This window comes from Salvelinus fontinalis, chromosome 17, assembly GCF_029448725.1.
Source record: "Salvelinus fontinalis isolate EN_2023a chromosome 17, ASM2944872v1, whole genome shotgun sequence".
Classification (NCBI taxonomy): Eukaryota; Metazoa; Chordata; class Actinopteri; order Salmoniformes; family Salmonidae; genus Salvelinus; species Salvelinus fontinalis.
The window spans coordinates 11226434-11246863 of NC_074681.1; the positions used below are offsets into that span (position 1 = coordinate 11226434).

At 43.0% G+C, this 20430-nt stretch overlaps 1 protein-coding gene and 1 non-coding gene across 8 annotated transcripts in view; both read left to right on the forward strand.

Annotated features, from left to right (window-relative positions):
• Positions 1–20430, forward strand: part of LOC129813685 (myomegalin-like) — a 114947-nt gene that overhangs the window by 63179 nt on the left and 31338 nt on the right. For 4 of the 7 annotated variants that reach the window (XM_055866092.1, XM_055866095.1, XM_055866094.1 and 1 more), the window contains exons 1-14: positions 4686–6386; positions 8301–8438; positions 8766–8885; positions 9828–9917; positions 10087–10311; positions 10424–10582; positions 10782–10883; positions 12438–12575; positions 13079–13258; positions 13715–13909; positions 14299–14481; positions 14777–15022; positions 15183–15289; positions 16054–16196. In XM_055866092.1, coding sequence (XP_055722067.1) covers positions 5055–6386; positions 8301–8438; positions 8766–8885; positions 9828–9917; positions 10087–10311; positions 10424–10582; positions 10782–10883; positions 12438–12575; positions 13079–13258; positions 13715–13909; positions 14299–14481; positions 14777–15022; positions 15183–15289; positions 16054–16196 — 3358 coding nt within the window. In that variant the 5' untranslated portion in view covers positions 4686–5054. The other 3 variants (XM_055866098.1, XM_055866093.1, XM_055866097.1) reach the window with 3 other exon arrangements.
• On the forward strand, positions 11933–12008 carry trnaa-ugc (transfer RNA alanine (anticodon UGC)). The gene has a single exon. It is a non-coding gene; the product is annotated as a tRNA-Ala (tRNA).

Here is a 20430-nt window from a genome sequence, read left to right on the forward strand (position 1 = left end):
GTTGTAAAAGGGTTACATGGTCGCTGCCCATATCATAGCATAATGCAGAAAATGCACGAGAGTTCAGAGGCCTTGCTTTAACAAAGTTAACCATTTTCACTGTTGTGTCCAAAACATCTTTCAAGCTGTCAGGCATTCCCTTGGCAGCAAGAGCCTCTCGGTGGATGCTGCAGTGTACCCAAGTGGTGTCGGGGGAAACTGTTTGCATGCGCGTTACCACTCCACTATGTCTCCCTGTCATGGCTTTTGAGCCACCAGTACAGATACCAATACATCTTGACCACCAAAGTCCATTTGGTGTCATAAAGCTGTCCAGTACTTTAAAAATATCCTCTCCTGTTGTCCTGGTTTCCAGTGGTTTGCAAAAGAGAATGTCTTCCTTAATTGACCCCTCCATAAATATAACAGACATACCAGGAGCTGTGCCAGGCCCGCCACTTTTGTTGACTCATCTAGCTGTAACGCATAGAATTCACTGGCTTGTATGCAAAGCAGTAATTGTTACAAAAAAATCTCCTGCCATGTCACTGATGCGTCGTGAAACAGTGTTGTTTGATGAAGACATTGTCTGTATAGTTTTTTTGGCCTTTTCTCCCAGCGTCCGCGGCAGCAGGTAGAATTAAGTCGTCCACAATAGTATAGGGCGTGCCTGTCTTAGCCACTCGGTAGCTCACCATTTAAGACGCTTCTAGCCCCTTCTTATTAATGGTATCTGTTGCATTTATACATGTCTTACTACTCGAAAGACGTCTTTATTCTCGCTCAAAAAACTCCCGTGGCTTGTGTTTCAAATTGTTATGTTTCATTTCGAAATGTCTGCGCAAGAGTGAAGGTTTCCCGTGAGAGAGTAACAGTTAACGTGATTGGATGTTAATTATTTAACCAGGCTATCTGTATTTGACATGTTGTTGTTATTTCGCTGAACACTAGATGGTTAAATTTTATTTTTGGCAGTGAAACGAGGCTACTCAGGCGAGAAAAAAACCTTACCCAAATGTATAGCCCCATTGGAAAATATAAATGTACTCTTTGAATATGTGAAGAAATGATTTATCTTTTTTCTAAATATTATTATTATTTATTTTTTGTTAAATGTGAATCACATTTTTATTTGTCGTACCCTCGACGGCATTGCGCGTAACCCAGTTTGGGAATGCTTGGTTTAAACCATCCCTTTTGGTTTAACCAAATCCTTTTGGTTTAAACCATCCATTTTGGTTTTAACCCATCCCTTTTGGCTTAACCCATCCCCTTTGGTTTAACCCATCCCTTTTGGCTTAACCCATCCCCTTTGGTTTAACCCATCCCCTTTGGTTTAACCCATCCTTTTTGGTTTAACCCATCCCCTTTGGTTTAACCCATCCTTTTTGGTAACCTATTCATTTTGTTTAACCCATCCCTTTTGGTTTAACCCATCCCCTTGGGTTTAACCCATCCCCTTTGGTTTAACCCATCCTTTTTGGTAACCTATCCATTTTGTTTAACCCATCCCTTTTGGTTTAACCCATCCCCTTTGGTTTAACCCATCCCTTTTGGTTTAACCCATCCTTTTTGGTTTAACCCATCCCTTTTGGTTTAACCCATCCCTTTTGGTTTAACCCATCCCTTTTGGTTTAACCCATCTCCTTGGGTTTAACCCATCCCCTTTGGTTTAACCCATCCTTTTTGGTAACCTATCCATTTTGTTTAACCCATCCCTTTTGGTTTAACCCATCCCCTTTGGTTTAACCCATCCCCTTTGGTTTAACCCATCCTTTTTGGTAACTTATTCATTTTGTTTAACCCATCCCTTTTGGTTTAACCTATCCCCTTTGGTTTAACCCATCCCCTTTGGTTTAACCCATCCTTTTTGGTAACCTATCCATTTTGTTTAACCCATCCCTTTTGGTTTAACCCATCCCCTTTGGTTTAACCCATCCCTTTTGGTTTAACCCATTCCTTTTCCAAGAGAGACTTGGACCTAGTGGCCATTTGTAACATTCTGTTCTGAGGCAGCATGCTATTTTGAGAATCAAAGCTGATATGTGCAGTCACAGTGTGAGTGCATGACTGTCTGTGTGCACACCCTCAGGGATACACAGTCACTGGTCACTGTGGAAACCTATGACCCTAGAGCATTCTGGGTAATGTGGTTTTGTACAGCTCATTTATTCACACAGCCAAACCATATTTTAAAGTTTGTAGCCAAATGTGATGTTTCAATGTCATTGGGTTTCCCTTGTCAGTAAGTTAATTTATTGTTATTGTCAGTAAGTTAATTTATTGTCAGTAAGTTAATTTATTGTCAGTAAGTTAATTTGTATGCGGCAGCGTCTCTCATGTTGCCTCATGTTTCTAGCAAATCCGGTTTACCTTCATATTTCAACATATCAGTCTACACCCCTCCATTCACAGCACAGGCTACAATAGCAGTCCCACATCCAGCAGTGCCGGTGCATACTGCACAACTAGTGCCCCTCTCTTTGTTCTGGTCTTGTAGCATATGTAGTTGTAGTAACCGGTTTTATGGCCCTCTTGTCCTTGTGTCACTGTGTTTCCCTCTCTGCTTTAAATCACTCTTCCTGATGACTAACTGTAATGGATAGCCTTGTGTTGTAGTCTATTTCCCAAACACAGGCGCCTGGTTGAAGGCATTGGAGCCTGGGCCTCCTGTGATATGGAGTTCTTGAATAGAATATAATATAATATAGTAGAATACAATACAATAATGATTCTTGACCACATGACTATATGCTATAACTAGAGTCCAGAGTTCTCCCTGGTCAGGACATGTGGTCAGACAGGAAAGACTCCAGGCCCTAAGTGTATGGAGTAGAATAGAAGCACTTTGTTGTTACACTCAACAGCAAGCAGCACTATGAGAGCTGTGGCCAGCCCATCTGTTGAGATCTGTTGAGTTCTAGAGCCACTACCTTTACAGTGTATCTTCACTCATACAATCATGCCATACATGCCAGATCTGGAACCATTGGAACCATTGGAACATTGGAACCATCCACCTGGAAGTGTTTGCCTGATAATATATAATAATATATGCCATTTAACAGACGCTTTTATCCAAAGCGACTTACATTTCATGCATGCATACATTTTACAAATGGGAGGCCCCGGGAATCGAACCCACAACCCTGGCAGTGCAGCCATGCTCTACCAACTGAAATGGTTTGACAATAGGAAAATCTATGTAAAATGTATCCCCTCTGCTTTGCAATGCATTAATGGCATTTACTTGTAAGTGTATTTATGAGATCTTATTTGCATATAGAGGAGGCTCAATATGAGGAAGGAAAGGTTATGCAGCCTGCTCGGCCTGTTCAGTGGAAATTAGTTCAAGTCAACCCTTGGGCTGTGTGTGTGTGTGTGTGTGTGTGTGTGTGTGTGTGTGTGTGTGTGTGTGTGTGTGTGTGTGTGTGTGTGTGTGTGTGTGTGTGTGCGTGCGTGCGTGCGTGCGTGCGTGCGTGCGTGTGTGTGTGTGTGTATTATCTAAACATGCTACCCAAGGAGGTAAATGTTTTTTTTGCTTTGTTAAATATATAATCAATTCCACATTGAATTTGATATCACGAAATGTATTCTGACTGAGTATGTGGTATTCTGACTGAGTATGTGGTTCTGTTTCAGTAATTGGTATTGGCCCCATAAAAGCACAAAAATAGCCTGGTGGTAATGAACAAAGCAGAGAAAATGATGTTTTCATTTAGATTATTTCTACTGGCTTACAAGAGTTTATGCAAAACACTGTGAATATAAAGTCATTTACGTTTCAGAGCGTCACTACTGTCACCATGTTACTACACGGTAATATGCATTTCACCAGTTCGTTGAAGCGAATACAAAAGCTTAGTGTAGAGTGGACCAGAATAACTAAGGGCATCCTGGGGAGCATTAGAGATCGTCAAAGTATTTTATTCAACATCTTTAACAAAATAGACCGAAATTTAGCTCATTTTATGAAAGAAAAAACGTGTATTATCATGTCAGATAGGGACACTTTTTAACCTCTTGATATAGACGATTAGATATCTTGCACCCCTATTGCATGAAATGGTGCGCTCCGTGCCTGCAGCCAGGTCTAGCCAGTGCTACAAAGCTGCCACATCATTGTGTGCCCAAAGGATCGCGGGGCTGAAGTGAGCTAACTCCACTGTTGACATTGTAAATCATGAATGAATGTCAAATGATTGCGGATGACCTGATTGCCGCTACCGAATGAATTGTTTTGGTGTGTCAATTATCCGCGGTGACGATCTTCAGTTAAAGCGATACCGCCGTAGCCTAACGTACCGGTGATAATCTATCTGACAGTGCGAGCCTCCCAATGACAGCTAATATAAGTGATGCAGCGGAACGTGCGCGTGTTTTTCTTGTTTTGGTAAACGCGAGATGAAGTCACCTGGAGTGAAAAGTCTGGTGGTTTGTGTATTTAGGGAATATGCAAGGCGCATGACACCAGAATGACTTTATTTTTCCCTTTCGGACTTTAACCCATCTCTTCAGAATATCCAATACGGAATGCAACAGAATCGGTGACCAAGGATACTGGAAAACTTGCTGGCTGCCATCTGCTCAAGCAATATGCAATTACAATTCACCCAAATTCTTCATAGTCCTACTGAAGCAACAACGCTGGTCGGGTTATGAAATAAAAATAGTCATTATGTCAAGAGCATTGGATTTTGTGAGCATCTCTTTTACTTGCTGCTGTGTGCGTTTCCCTGCAGGCTACCAGTGCCAATATTAGTATTTCCTTAATGACTGCCTATCTGTTGTTTTTATGAAGTGTTAGTGGTATTTATTCATCTTCTGAAGAGAGAGAAAGAGGACTGTTACATGCAATATATTCCCATCTTCAATGATCTTTACACAGAGATTTAAAGTGATTATTCTGAAGGATGAGCATTAGTCATATTGGAGCCAATAGCATCATCTTATTCACCTCCATCAATCAATTGTTATTTATTATTTATAGGACACTTGACAGTAAACAGTATTTCACCATTAGACTAAAGTCTTCAAGCTAAGGTGATTGGCCTCTGTCTGAGTGTGTGTGTGGAATGCTGGACATCAGAATGAAGGAGGCGTGTCGTGTCTGCGCGCGTGAGCTCTGCGGTAACCAACGCCGGTGGATCTTCCACCCCGCCTCCAAACTCAACCTCCAAGTGCTTCTGTCCCACGCCCTGGGGCGAGAGCTGACCCGGGATGGGCGCGGCGAATTCGCCTGCTCCAAGTGTGCCTTCATACTAGAGCGTATGTACAGGTTTGATACGGTCGTCGCCCGTGTGGAGGCTCTGTCCATCGAACGGCTGCAGAGGCTGCTCCAGGAGAAACACCGGCTACGGGGTCTCATCGGAGGCCTCTACCGGAAGACCAACGGGGAGGAGGGTGGCGGTGGTGGAGGGGTTGTTACCGGGCCTGGGGGTACGGGAGGAGGGGTACAGGGGGAAGGTATGGTGGACATGTCTGGTCTGACCCATGCTAAGTACTGTGCTCTGCTCCAGGAGGACTTGGTGTACTCTCTGTATGAGTCCTGGGCTGAAGAGGGGTTGGAGTTCGGGGGTCATCATCATGGGCATCGCCCTCAATGCCCAGTGTCAGAGGGGACGGCTGTGGGGTCACAACGCTGTGGGACAGTCACACCTTCACATAGGAAGTGCCAAGGGTGCACAGCGTGGCGAGTCGTGGACTCGGACTACGAGGCTGTGTGTAAAGTACCAAGGAAGTTGGCACGAAGTATTTCCTGTGGCCCATCGACGAGGTATTCGGCCAGTGTGATTGGAGTAGAAAGAGGTAGAGGAGGGGAGGAAGAGCCAGAGGGGACCCACTCCTCGCTCACACTGGTCCCTGGGTCCAAGCTTCAGTCCCGGGCTTCAGACAGTGACCGTACCCTGATGGGTCGAGCCAGCTCCAGCCCCTCCATAGACTCCCTGGACATAGCTGGAGAATCTACCCGGCTGTCTGCTATCCAAGATGGGGCCGAGGGGCTAGGGTACCCCCGGGACCCCCTGGATGACCGGTTCTCTGACTCCCTGTCTGAGGAGCACGACCTGGTGACCCCGCTGAGATCCGCATCCCACCTCTCCCTGGCCCTCTGCCTGGTCCAGAACTGTGTGTACCGGCCCGTCCAGAGCCCCAAGGGAAGCAGATTGCCTGTGCTGCTCAGACAGAGCCCCAGCAATAGAAGCTCCAGACTTTGCTTCTATGAGCCGGCCTTGGGGTTGCTGCATCGAAGTCCGAATGGAGAGGGGGAGATTCATGGCCATGTACCCGACGTGGAGGCCCCTCTGATCAGGCTGGACAGTGAGATGGATGGGGGTCTGGACCTGGCTGAGATGGAGGAGCTGTGGGAGGATCTGTATCATGAGTGTCCTCTCCCGCGCCCCCACCAGGTATACCACAGCAGCTCTCCAGCCGGCTCTCAAGCCAGCTCTGGACATCGGCTCACTAATCTCATGTTATTGTCTTTGCTCAAACTTGCCAGATAGTAAAATCCGAAGGAGTGTTTTTCTTTCAATAGGATACCTTATTTTACTACAAATCGTATTTGTGGCATATTTAATAATCTGTTAGATGTAAAGAATATTCCAGGAGGTTACTTGGTTGTCTGTGAATCCAGCACACAGTGCAGTGCTTCCAACCGTGAGAATATTCCCGTTCTCTCCATGCTCCTAGCTAATTAGCTGGGTAATCCAGCTGTCCATCACCTAAACCTCTCCTTCCCCCTCTCCAGAGAAGATGCACATTAGAGGATGTGCACTCTGTAGCACTTAAATCTCTGTGTCTGTGTGTGTGTGTGTGTGTGTGTGTGTGTGTGTGTGTGTGTGTGTGTGTGTGTGTGTGTGTGTGTGTGTGTGTGTGTGTGTGTGTGTGTGTGTGTGTGTGTGTGTGTGTGTGTGTGTGTGTGTGTGTGTGAGTAGCGTAGGGTAGCGTAGCGTAATGTAGCGTAGGGTAGTGTAATGTAGCGTAGGGTAATGTAGGGTAGCATAGTGTAGGGTAGTGTAATGTAGCGTAGGGTAATGTAGGGTATCATAGGGTAGAGTAGTGTAATGTAGGGTAGCGTAGTGTAATGTAGGGTAGGGTAGCGTAGTGTAATGTAGGGTAGCATAGGGTAGTGTAGTGTAATGTAGCATAGGGTAATGTAGTGTAGGGTAATGTAGTGTAGCGTAGTGTAATGTAGTGTAGGGTAATGTAGTGTAGCGTAGGGTAATGTAGTGTAGCGTAGGGTAATGTAGTGTGGTGTAGGGTAATGTAGTGTAGTGTAATGTAGTGTAGCGTAGGGTGATGTAGCGTAGTGTAATGTAGTGTAGCGTAGGGTGATGTAGTGTAGCGTAGTGTAATGTAGTGTAGTGTAGGGTAGCATAGCGAGAACCTATAAATATAGGATGTGAATGCTGACATGTTAATGCTGTAAGGGTCTAAGGGTGATGCTAAGATAGGTTATGGTTATATAAGATAGGTTAAGAGCAGCACTAGATACCCCCCCCCCCCCCCCCCCCACACACACACACACGAGAGAATATCCTCAGGATAAATCTGCTTTTAATAACACAGCTGAGTGAACATCATGTTTGGTTTCAAAAGTACAGTCCAGTTACCAACACAGCGATGCAGGGTTGGGGTCAATTCCATTTCAAATCCAGCCTAGCTGGTCAAAGTGTTCTTCCTGAACTGACTAGAATTGAAATGGAATTGACTCTAACCCTGCAGCCCAGCTTGGTGCAGATTGGATTGTAATACTGTTTTGTCTGGCTACAGCAGGTTGGATTGTAATACTGTGTTGTCTGGCTACAGCAGGTTGGATTGTAATACTGTTTTGTCTGGCTACAGCAGGTTGGATTGTAATACTGTGTTGTCTGGCTACAGGAGGTTGGATTGTAATACTGTTTTGTCTGGCTACAGCAGGTTGGATTGTAATAATGTGTTGTCTGGCTACAGCAGGTTGGATTGTAATACTGTGTTGTCTGGCTACAGCAGGTTGGATTGTAATACTGTGTTGTCTGGCTACAGCAGGTTGGATTGTAATACTGTGTTGTCTGGCTACAGCAGGTTGGATTGTAATACTGTGTTGTCTGGCTACAGCAGGTTGGATTGTAATACTGTGTTGTCTGGCTACAGCAGGTTACTGTTTTGTCTGGCTACAGCAGGTTAACCTCTGTGTGTGTGTGTGTGTGTGTGTGTGTGTGTGTGTGTGTGTGTGTGTGTGTGTGTGTGTGTGTGTGTGTGTGTGTGTGTGTGTGTGTGTGTGTGTGTGGGTGTGTGTGTGTGTGTGTGTGTGTTCACCCCTGTGTATGTGTGTATTCCAGACTCTGATCGAGGAGCAGCATAGCCAGTTGAACCAGTATGAATGTGCAGCAGGTCAGTGTATCAGTGAGCTGCAGAAGGCCCAGCTCCAGGTCCAGTCCCTGCAGACCAAGATCCAGGAGAGCGAGGCCAACAACACGGTACAGCTACACAGAGACCTTACACATCCATACAACACACACACCAAACAGTACAGCTACACAGAAACATTACACATCCATACAACACACACACCAAACAGTACAGCTACACAGAGACATTACCCATCCATACAACACACACACATGCACACAAGCATGTGCATTCACACGCGCACACTCAGCGCACACATATATACACATGAATGCGCGCACACACTCACGCGCACACACCAAACAGCACTGCTACAGAGAAACATTGGAGCACATAAGAATAAATCTCTCTCTCTCTCTCCCTCTCCCTCTCCCCATCTCCCTCCCCCTCTCCAGAAGCTGCAGGAGAAGCTCAGTGAGATGGAGTGTGATCTGCGTTCTATCCGTCAGGCAGCTCAGAACCAAGAACACACCATCCAGGGCCTGACCGACTCTGTCAGTACCAAGGACAACGAGGTGTGTTGTCTACCATGAATCACCGCCCCAGAAACATTTGAGCCTGGTGACTAAAATAATAGTAATATGTGCCAGTTAGAAGACACTTTTATCCAAAGCGACGTACAGTCGCCATGCAGACGTCTGGGTGGTCCCGGGAATTAAACCCACAATCCTGGGATTGCAGCGCCATGCGCTATCAACTCAGCTACAGAGACCAACCATTACATCAGCAGTGATTTACAGAATATTCAACTCAGCTACAGAGACCAACCATTACATCAGCAGTGATTTACAGAATATTCAACTCAGCTACAGAGACCAACCATTACATCAGCAGTGATTTACAGAATATTCCCAGTGGAGGAAAAAGTACCCTATTGTCAAACTTGAGTAAAAGTAAAGATACCTTAATAGAAAAGGACTCACGTAAAAGTGAAAGTCACCCAGTAAAATACTACTTGAGTAAATTTCGTTTTAAATATACTTAAGTATCAAAAGTAAATGTAATTGCTAAAATATACTTAAGTATCAAAATAAAATGTAAAGTATAAATCATTTCAAATTCCTTATATTAAGCTAATCTTTTTCATTTACGGATAGCAAGGGGCACACTCATACACTCAGACATAATTTCCAAACAAAGCATGTGTGTTTCGTGAGTCCGTGAGTCTGCCAGATCAGAGAAAGCAGGGTGACCAGGGATGTTGATGTCTTGATAAGTGCGTGAATTGGACCATTTTTCTGTCCTGCTAAGCATTCAAAATGTAACGAGTACTTTTGATGTCAGGGAAAATGTATGGAGTAAAAAGTTTATTATTTTCTTTAGAAATATACTGAAGTAAAAGTAAAAGTTGTCAAAAATATAAATAGTAAAGAACAAATACCCCCCAAAAACGACTTAAGTAGTACTTTAAAGTATTTCTACTGAAGTACTTTACACTACTGAATATTCTTCCTCAGGCCCAGGAGTTGTACCAGTTAATTGAGGGGCAGAACACCACACTGTGTAAACTGAGAGAGATGGCCCACCACAACCAGATCACGCAACAGGTGAGACCTCACACACCCCAGACAGATCCAGATAAAACACTGAGCAGGATACGGGTTAATGAAGAGCCATAATAACCCAACTGTTGATAGATAGATGGAGACAGACACCCTTCCTCCCCATGCCCAGACTAACCCCAGGGATTCTTGTTTGTTTGGTCTGCTCTCCCAGGCTCCAGAGGGAGGCAGTGAGGTTTCGGGTCTAGCCCAGCTGCAGGGTGAGTTAGTGGGGGTACAGAGCTCTCTGTTTACCCTGGGTCTGGAGCTGGAAGCCAGTCAAAGAGCTCAAAGACAGAGCCAGAGACAGGCTGAGGACCTGACCAGAGCTAAAGACAGGCTCCACTCTGATCTAAAGGAGGCACTGCAGCATAGGGAGGTCACCGACAAACACAACAAGGTCAGTGTGTGTGCGTGTGTGTACGTACGTCCGTGCGTGCGTGCGTCTGTCTGTGTGTCTGAACCCCTGTGATGTAGGAGGTGTGTGTAACCTATCCTCTGTCCCACCGTAGGACTTGCTCAGTGCCCTGGCTCAGTCCCGCTCTGCGCTGCAGGCTAAAGAGGCTCAGCAGAAGGAGAGCGAAGCAGAGAAGCACATGGAGGTTCAGGAGAGAGACAAGAACATCACACAGCTCAAACTCTCCCTACAGGACAAGGAGAGCCAGCTACAGGTGAGACACACACACACTCACACACACACACACACACACACACACACACACACACACACACACACACACACACACACACACACACACACACACACACACACACACACACACACACACACACACTGAACATACACATAAGTGCACACACATACAGACTTAAGCACATACACACTAACCCTATCTCGCTCTGTGTGTGTAGGAGTACTCTGAGCTCCTGGAATCAGTAGACAGCTCCAAACCCAGAGATATTCTGATGGACAAACTGAGAGAACGCATCAGGGACAGGGACAGAGCACTGGAGGTAAGAACACACACATACTGGATCATCATAATCATAATATTCAAAATAATCATCATAATAATAATAATAACATAACAATAATAAGATCATAATAATGTAATGATAATAAGATAATAACAATAGTGATCATAATAATAATAATAATAATGATCATAATTATTATAATAATATTTAAATAATAGTGATCATAATAATAATAATACTGATCTTAATAATAATCAAATCAAATCAAATGTATTTATATTGCCCTTCCTACATCAGCTGATATCTCAAAGTGCTGTACAGAAACCCAGCCTAAAACCCCAAACAGCAAGCAAATCATGTGTAGAAGCACGGTGGCTAGGAAAAACTCCCTAGAAAGGCCAGAACCTAGGAAGAAACCTAGAGAGGAACCAGGCTATGAGGGGTGGCCAGTCCTCTTCTGGCTGTGCCGGGTGGAGATTATAACAGAACATGGCCAAGATGTTCAAATGTTCATAAATGACCAGCATGGTCAAATAATAATAATCACAGTAGTTGTCGAGGGTGCAACAAGTCAGAACCTCAGGAGTAAATGTCAGTTGGCTAATAATGATGATCATAATAATAAGATCCTAATACTACTACTACTAATAATAATACCGATCATAATAATAATAATAATGAACATAATAATAATAATAATACTGAACATAATAATAATAATAATAATAATAATAATACTGAACATAATAATAATAATAATAATACTGAACATAATAATAATAATAATAATAATAATAATAATACTGAACATAATAATAATAATAATAATACTGAACATAATAATAATAATAATAATAATAATAATAATACTGAACATAATAATAATAATAATAATAATAACAATAATACTGAACATAATAATAATAATAATAATACTGAACATAATAATAATAATAATAATAATAATAATAATACTGAACATAATAATAATAATAATAATAATAACAATAATAATACTGAACATAATAATAATAATAATAATAATAATAATAATAATACCGATCATAATAATAAGGATACTGAAGGGCCCCGTGTGGCTCAGTTGGTAGAGCATGGCGCTTGCAACGCCAGGGTTGTGGGTTCGATTCCCACGGGGGGCCAGTACAAAAAAGTATGAATGTATGTACTTGTAAGTCGCTCTGGATAAGAGCGTCTGCTAAATGACTTAAATGTAAAATGTAAAATCATAATAATAATAATATTGATAATAATAATAATAATAATAATAATAATACTGAACATAATAATAATAATATTGATCATAATAATAATAATATTGATAATAATAATAATAATAATAATAATAATAATAATAATAATAATAATAATACTGATCATAATAATAATATTGATCATAATAATAATACTGGTCATAATAATAATAATAATAATATTGATTATAATAATAATAATAATAATGCTCATAATAATAATACTGGTCATAATAATAATACTGATCATAATAATAATAATGATAATACTGTTCTTTCTCTCTGTCCAGAATAATACATGTTCTTTCTCTCTGTCCAGCGGTCTATAGATGAGAAGTTCCGTTGTCTGGAGGAGAGGGAGGAGCAGGTGAGGAGTCTACAGCTGGCCCTCCGAGAGAAAGAACGAGACCTGGAGAGACTCCGCTGCATACTGCTCAACAACCAGGAGACCATCACGGTACACACACACACATTTGCACACACACACACAAACACACACGCACACACATGCTCACACACACACACACACACACACACAAAAAAGATACCTTGAGCAACAATGAGAATACACACACAAGTACATCTAGAGTTTATACAGTATATTGATATGTTTAGACTGTGTGTCCTACAGTACATTGATATGTTTAGACTGTGTGTCCTACAGTACATTGATATGTTTAGACTGTGTGTCCTACAGTATATTGATATGTTTAGACTGTGTGTCATACAGTATATTGATATGTTTAGACTGTGTGTCATACAGTACATTGATATGTTTAGACTGTGTGTCCTACAGTACATTGATATGTTTAGACTGTGTGTCCTACAGTATATTGATATGTTTAGACTGTGTGTCCTACAGTATATTGATATGTTTAGACTGTGTGTCATACAGTACATTGATATGTTTAGACTGTGTGTCCTACAGTACATTGATATGTTTAGACTGTGTTTGTATAGAGTCTGGACGCGTTGGTGCGGGGTAAGGAGCTGGATGTGGAGCAGGCAGCAGAAGCCCACAGGAACCTGCAGTGGCTCCAGCAGCAGAGTGAGGAGAGAGAGAAGAGCACTCTGAGAGAGAGAGACACACTCATCAACCAGCTACAGTTTGCCCTGCAGACACGCAGCCGGGAGACACAGGTAAACACACACACACATACACTACACATATGGCAGGGAGCCTAGTGGTTAGTGTGTTGGGCCAGGAATTGGAAGGTTGCTGGATCGAGTCCCTGAGCTGACAAGGTGAAAATATGTCGTTCTTCCCCTGAGCAAGGCAGTTAACCCACTGTTCCCCGGACACACACCAAACTAAATCTACGCTAGGTCACGCTAGTGAGGACTGGCTATAGCACCAGTTTGCATTCTGTTTGCTCTTGTACCCAAAGTGCAACCAGTCTACTAATTTCTGCCCATTGTTGAAGCTTTTCATTGTTGGCTGAAATAAGTGACTTGCAATGCTAGTCCAACAAGAAAATCCTGCTCTTATTTCTGACCCTTACAAATACAACAGGTGTACTGATAATCTGTCTGTCTGTCTGTCTGTCTGTCTGTCTGTCTGTCTGTCTGTCTGTCTGTCTGTCTGTCTGTCTGTAGGACCTGACGGCAGCCCTCCTGGCTAAGGTCCAGGCAGGCCCCAGTGAGGTGGTGGAGGAGCTGAAGGCTCGCCTCGCACTGAAGGAGAAACTGTTCCAGGAACTTCTGTCAGACCGCAACCGCCAGAGCCACGAACACCAAGCACAGGTCCAGGACCTGCTCAGCACCATCAGCACCAAGGACCAGTATATACAGGTACCACACACACACACACACACACACACACACACACACACACACACACACACACACACAAACACACACGCACGCGCACGCACACACACACACACACACACACACACACACACACACACACACACACACACACACACACACACACACACACACACACACACACACACACACACACACCACTGATCTAGGATCAGTCTCTGAGAATCAGCTCATATCAGCTTTTCAGTGCACCCAGCCCAACAGCAGTATATTATAGAAATTGAATGATATACCGTAGAATGGACATATAAAGCGATAGTCGATTTCAGATTCTCTTTTCTTTTTTCCACCTCTCTCTCTCCACACCATTTTCCTCTCCCTCTACTTCCCTACCGCCTCCTCTCTCTCAGGACTGCTCTGATAGGCTCTCCCAGGTGATTGGCGAGCGGACGGGCCAGCTGCAGGAGCTGCACAGGCAGCTGTCATCACGGGAACGGGAGATGTGCGAGCTGCGGAAGGAGAGAGAGAGGGAGAGAACGGGAGAGGCAGAGCAACTGCAGAACCTACTAAAAGAGAAAGGGACTTTTATCCAGGTAAATTCTGAGACATTGGAGAACACATTGTGTGTGTATTTCTCTCTCTCTCTCTCTCTCTCTCTCTCTCTCTCTCTCTCTCTCTCTCTCTCTCTCTCTCTCTCTCTCTCTCTCTCTCTCTCTCTTTCTCTCTCTCTCTCTCTCTCTGTTATGAAACTGTACATTTCCACACTAGCTTATATAAATTAGACTAGACTCACACAAGCACACATGCGTAACATACCAAAAAACTTTCAACAGAGTCTCAAGTAGTAAAACTGTCATAACATAACACTACACTGTCCTCCCTCTACAGAGTCTGATGCAGGGCCAGGAGGAGAGCATGGAGCCCTCCACACAAGAGGGGGCAGCAGAGGTACATGCCATCCAGGAAGAGCTGCAGCTGGTCAGGAAGAAAGAGAGGGAGGCTCAGCTGGAGCTCTCAGCCCTGCGCTCAGCTCTCACACAGGCCCAGCAGCAGGCCCAAAAGCAGGAGGATAGATTTAAGATCCTGGCCCCAGAAATAACAGTCAGGGACCAGCCCTCCAGCACTGACCACCAGGTATCCCTCTCTGCCTAAATTCTTTATTGCCTACAACATTGTCCTTGTTAAGGTCTGGTGTCTAGCCTACTGAGTGGAGTGTGTGTCAACAATTTCTCTCTCTCTCTCGTTCTGTCTCTCACTCTGTCTCTTCCTCCCCCTCTCCTTCCCTCTCTGTCAGAGTGTGTTGGAACAGTTGGTCAATGAGTACCACAGGCTGAACAATGCTTTGAGGGCAGAGAAGAGGCTGTACCAGAGTCTGAACCACATCCAGACTAGAGGAGACAGGTAGAGTGACGGGCCTTTACTGAGGCTAAGAATACACACACCTGGGTACCTAACAATACACACATCTGGGTACCTAACAATACACACCTGGGTACCTAACAATACACACCTGGGTACCTAACAATACACACATCTGGGTACCTAACAATACACACATCTGGGTACCTAACAATACACACCTGGGTACCTAACAATACACACCTGGGTACCTAACAATACACACCTGGGTACCTAACAATACACACCTGGGTACCTAACAATACACACCTGGGTACCTAACAATACACACCTGGGTACCTAACAATACACACCTGGGTACCTAACAATACACACCTGGGTACCTAACGATACATACCTGGGTACCTAACAATACACATCTGGGTACCTAACGATACATACCTGGGTACCTAACGATACACACCTGGGTACCTAACAATACACACCTGGGTACCTAACAATACACACCTGGGTACCTAACAATACACACCTGGGTACCTAACAATACACACCTGGGTACCTAACAATACACACCTGGGTACCTAACAATACACACCTGGGTACCTAACAATACACACCTGGGTACCTAACAATACACACCTGGGTACCTAACGATACCCACATCTGTTGACAGGCAGGTACATACGAAGCTTCAGTGTCGGTAGACATTATTATATACAGTTGTAGGCCAGGTAAAACTGTTCAAACCATGCAATCAGTTTTGAGGACGTTTGTGTTTGTGCGTTGTGTCATTGCCCCTCTCCCAGCAGCTCAGAGAAGACCCAGGACCTGCTCACAGAACTGGACTCTGTTCAGGCATTGCGAGGGCAACTGGAAGAGGTCCTAACCAGGACCCGGAAGACGGCCCTGGCACTGGAGAGGGCAGCTAAGAGGCAGTCTGACTTTGGAGGTGGGGACGGGCAGGGACCGGCCGACAGGGCTACAGGGGGCACTGTTACTAACTCTCTGGGATATTCTGTCTAGCCATTTCACCATGAGTCAGACAAATGCACTGCAGGTAGAAGTTGCCCTTAGTTGCAGATCTAGGATCAGTTTACATTCACCTAAATCCTAACCTTAACCATTACAGGAAAAAACACAATGCTGACCTAAGATCAGTGACTATGGGCAACTTCATTCCTCTTTGGATGACATAGACACCACACGATAACCGATGCCTGTTCTAACCAACAACACATTTTTGGGGTGGTTTTAGTTATATTATAATGTGGCAACATGAACCTTATTAGTCATTATTAATATATTCAGTGTGTTTTGGATTGTTGTTTTTTGATATTGTTTTGCGAAATGCCTCCGTGTTGCTTGTTCTGTAATGCCATTTTGTATTGGACTGTGTCTCTGTGTCAATGTTTCCAGCCTTATCGTCACAGTGATGTCATGTGGTGTGTAGATAGCCCAGCTCATGCATTACAGTGAAACGACTTCAAGTCGTCCATCTTATTTTTTATACCATCTTTGTGTACACAATATAAGCAGGTCCAAGATATACTTCAGCTGAAATCAAGATGATGGCCAAGTAGTTCCCTCTTATAATTCCTGTAACTTCAGATCTAGGTTCCATTCCATGGGTTTTAAAGTGCCTATCATTTGGTCGCAGATATTCTTAGTCTCAGACGATGCATGAACAACTAGATTAGTAGTCAATAGTGTTTGCTTATCAAAGTAAATAAAGTAAGAATCCTTACCCTAGTTATTTGTTGTTGCAAAACTAAAACCTTGCGTTTATCAATCTTAGATACACCACAACCCAAGTGTCTTAGATACACCACACCCCAAGTGTCTTAGATACACCACACCCCAAGTGTCTTAGATACACCACAACCCAAGTGTCTTAGATACACCACACCCCAAGTGTCTTAGATACACCACAACCCAAGTGTCTTAGATACACCACAACCCAAGTGTCTTAGATACACCACACCCCAAGTGTCTTAGATACACCACACCCCAAGTGTCTTAGATACACCACACCCCAAGTGTCTTAGATACACCACAACCCAAGTGTCTTAGATACACCACACCCCAAGTGTCTTAGATACACCACAACCCAAGTGTGTTAGATACACCACACCCCAAGTGTCTTAGATACACCACAACCCAAGTGTCTTAGATACACCACAACCCAAGTGTCTTAGATACACCACACCCCAAGTGTGTTAGATACACCACAACCCAAGTGTCTTAGATACACCACACCCCAAGTGTCTTAGATACACCACACCCCAAGTGTCTTAGATACACCACACCCCAAGTGTCTTAGATACACCACAACCCAAGTGTCTTAGATACACCACAACCCAAGTGTCTTAGATACACTACAACCCAAGTGTCTTAGATACACCACAACCCAAGTGTCTTAGATACACCACAACCCAAGTGTCTTAGATACACCACACCCCAAGTGTCTTAGATACACCACAACCCAAGTGTCTTAGATACACCACAACCCAAGTGTCTTAGATACACCACAACCCAAGTGTCTTAGATACACCACAACCCAAGTGTCTTAGATACACCACAACCCAAGTGTCTTAGATACACCACAACCCAAGTGTCTTAGATACACCACAACACAATTGTCTATTTGTTACATTTATAGATAGACTTTGTAATGATCACATAAAATGTGATAAAAACATGATGATAAGAGGATACCTAGTATCATTCGAGATTCGATTGGTTGGGAATGCTTAGGTTTTAAGGATTTTAGGATTAGTGAAGAAATTTTCCATTTAGATATGGTGATGAAACGCACATTTTTTGTACTTCGAAATGGAAAGTAAAAAAATTATATTCCCTATATTTTATTTTTTATTGGGGACTGGATTGCCTCTCCTTTTTGCCTCCTTATTCAACACAACAAACGTTCCCTTCTCCCCCGACTAGTAGAGAACAGATAAGGAGTGTTCTGTCTATCCCTGAGGTGAAAGAAAGAGAAAGTGATGATCATGTGCTCTTCTCTTCCCTGTCTGAACAGCCACCTCTCTCTCCACACTGTATCCATAGTCTCTGTGTCAAAAGCACACACTCTTAAAGGCCCAGTGCAGTCAAAAACGTGATTTCCTGTGTTTTACATATATTTCCACACATGAGTTTAGAATATTCTGTGAAATTGTGAAAATTATGATAATGCCCTTTTAGTGTAAGAGCTGCTTGAAAAGACTGACTGAAATGTCTGCCTGTTTTGGTGGGGTGGAGTTTTGGCCGGTAAATTAGTTAATAGACCAATAAGAAAAAAGAAAAAGATTCTGCCAATCACAGCTAGTTTTCAGTTTTCCCCTCCCCACTCAGACCACTTCCAGACAGTCCTAGCAAAATTCTTGCTTGAGAAATTGCTCTTTACTAAGAAGCAATATTTGTTTATTTTTTGACGATTTTAATTGAAAACTATCACAGTATGGTACTTAATTGTTACCCAGAAATTATTTGATAATAAGATAAAAACAGATGCATCGGACCTTAAACGATTACCACGCACACACACACACACACACACACACACACACACACACACACACACACACACACACACACACACACACACACACACACACACACACACACACACACACACACACACACACACACACACACACATAAATTCTAAGAATATCTTTAAAAGACACATTTTCTTTCATAGAAGAAAGAGATCTGTCATGTTTGGGAGCTAAACAACCATCTCTCTGTCTTAACCTATGACTTCTCTGCCACATGCATGACATCACGGCATGCATTTCCTGCCTGCATGGCTATGTTTGATGTGATGCGTGAACAGTTATTGACAACTTAAATGCATCAATCACTTACTATTGGGCATAAATAGAATATGATACGGTACTAATATGTGCCTCACACTACGTATAGAAATAGGATGATCTGAAGAAGAACATGAATATACAGAAGGGTATAAAACATGATTTCTACACTGCCTGGATTACTGCCTGTGTGTCGCCGTCACTGCCAGGGGCTCCAGTAAGGACTGGACACATGAAGATGTCCCCTAACAGAAAAGACTAGTTCACAACCTCTTCATGTAATATCATGGAATGAATTACTTGTTACGCCTGTCGTCTGAATGAGACCAAGGTGCAGCGTGGTAGGCGTACATTTTGAATTTATTAAATGAACACCAAAAAAAACAAGATAAACGACACGTAAAGAATAGTAGCGCTAAACCAGCAACTAACAAAAACAATATCCCAACAACAGAAAGTGGGAAAAAGGGCTGCCTAAGTATGATTCCCAATCAGAGACAACGATAGACAGCTGCCTCTGATTGTGAACCATACTCGGCCAAAAACAAAGAAATAGACAACATAGAATGCCCACCCCACATCACACCCTGACCTAACTAAATAGAGAAATAAAATGGCTCTCTAAGGTCAGGGCGTGACATTACTACACTATAAATACATGATATATTGATTATACCATTTCTTATTGCTCACAGAAAGATGATTCTGTTGTACGTACTTCAGTCATATAAACTCCTTAATCAGATTCCAACAGTTAGACAGTGGAATAGCGGTAGACTGAGCAACACACATACACACCAGTCTTAAATTGGCAAAATGCTGTTCTGTAAGCTAAACAAACAGAGCCTTATTGTCCCCCGTCACCCTCATAGCTATAGGCCCACCCACCCTAATGCACAGTGCCAAGGGTTAAAAGTAAGTTTTAGATGGTTCAAAACAATCCTAACCAAGAATAATATTTTCCATAAGACTCTTCCATTGATCACAAACTGAAGATTGTATTTTCCTCATTGTAATTGTTGGCAGATGTGTGTTGCTATGCAAAAAATGGACACAATACACATGCCTTGGTACAATGAAGAGGATTTCATAGTATGAAGCATTTATATGGAAATATGAAGCTATTGGTATTTCTTTCAGGGAGATTTAAACTCCTGATTGCTTGACAGATTGTCTAAGAACTTTGTGGTTGTTATTACGGTTAAATAGCCTTCTACCTACCAAACAACTATAATGAGGTAGTATAATGTTTCTCCCTACTAACAACTATAATGAGGTAGTATAATGTTTCTCCCTACCAAACAACTATAATGAGGTAGTATAATGTTTCTACCTACCAAACAACTATAATGAGGTAGTATAATGTTT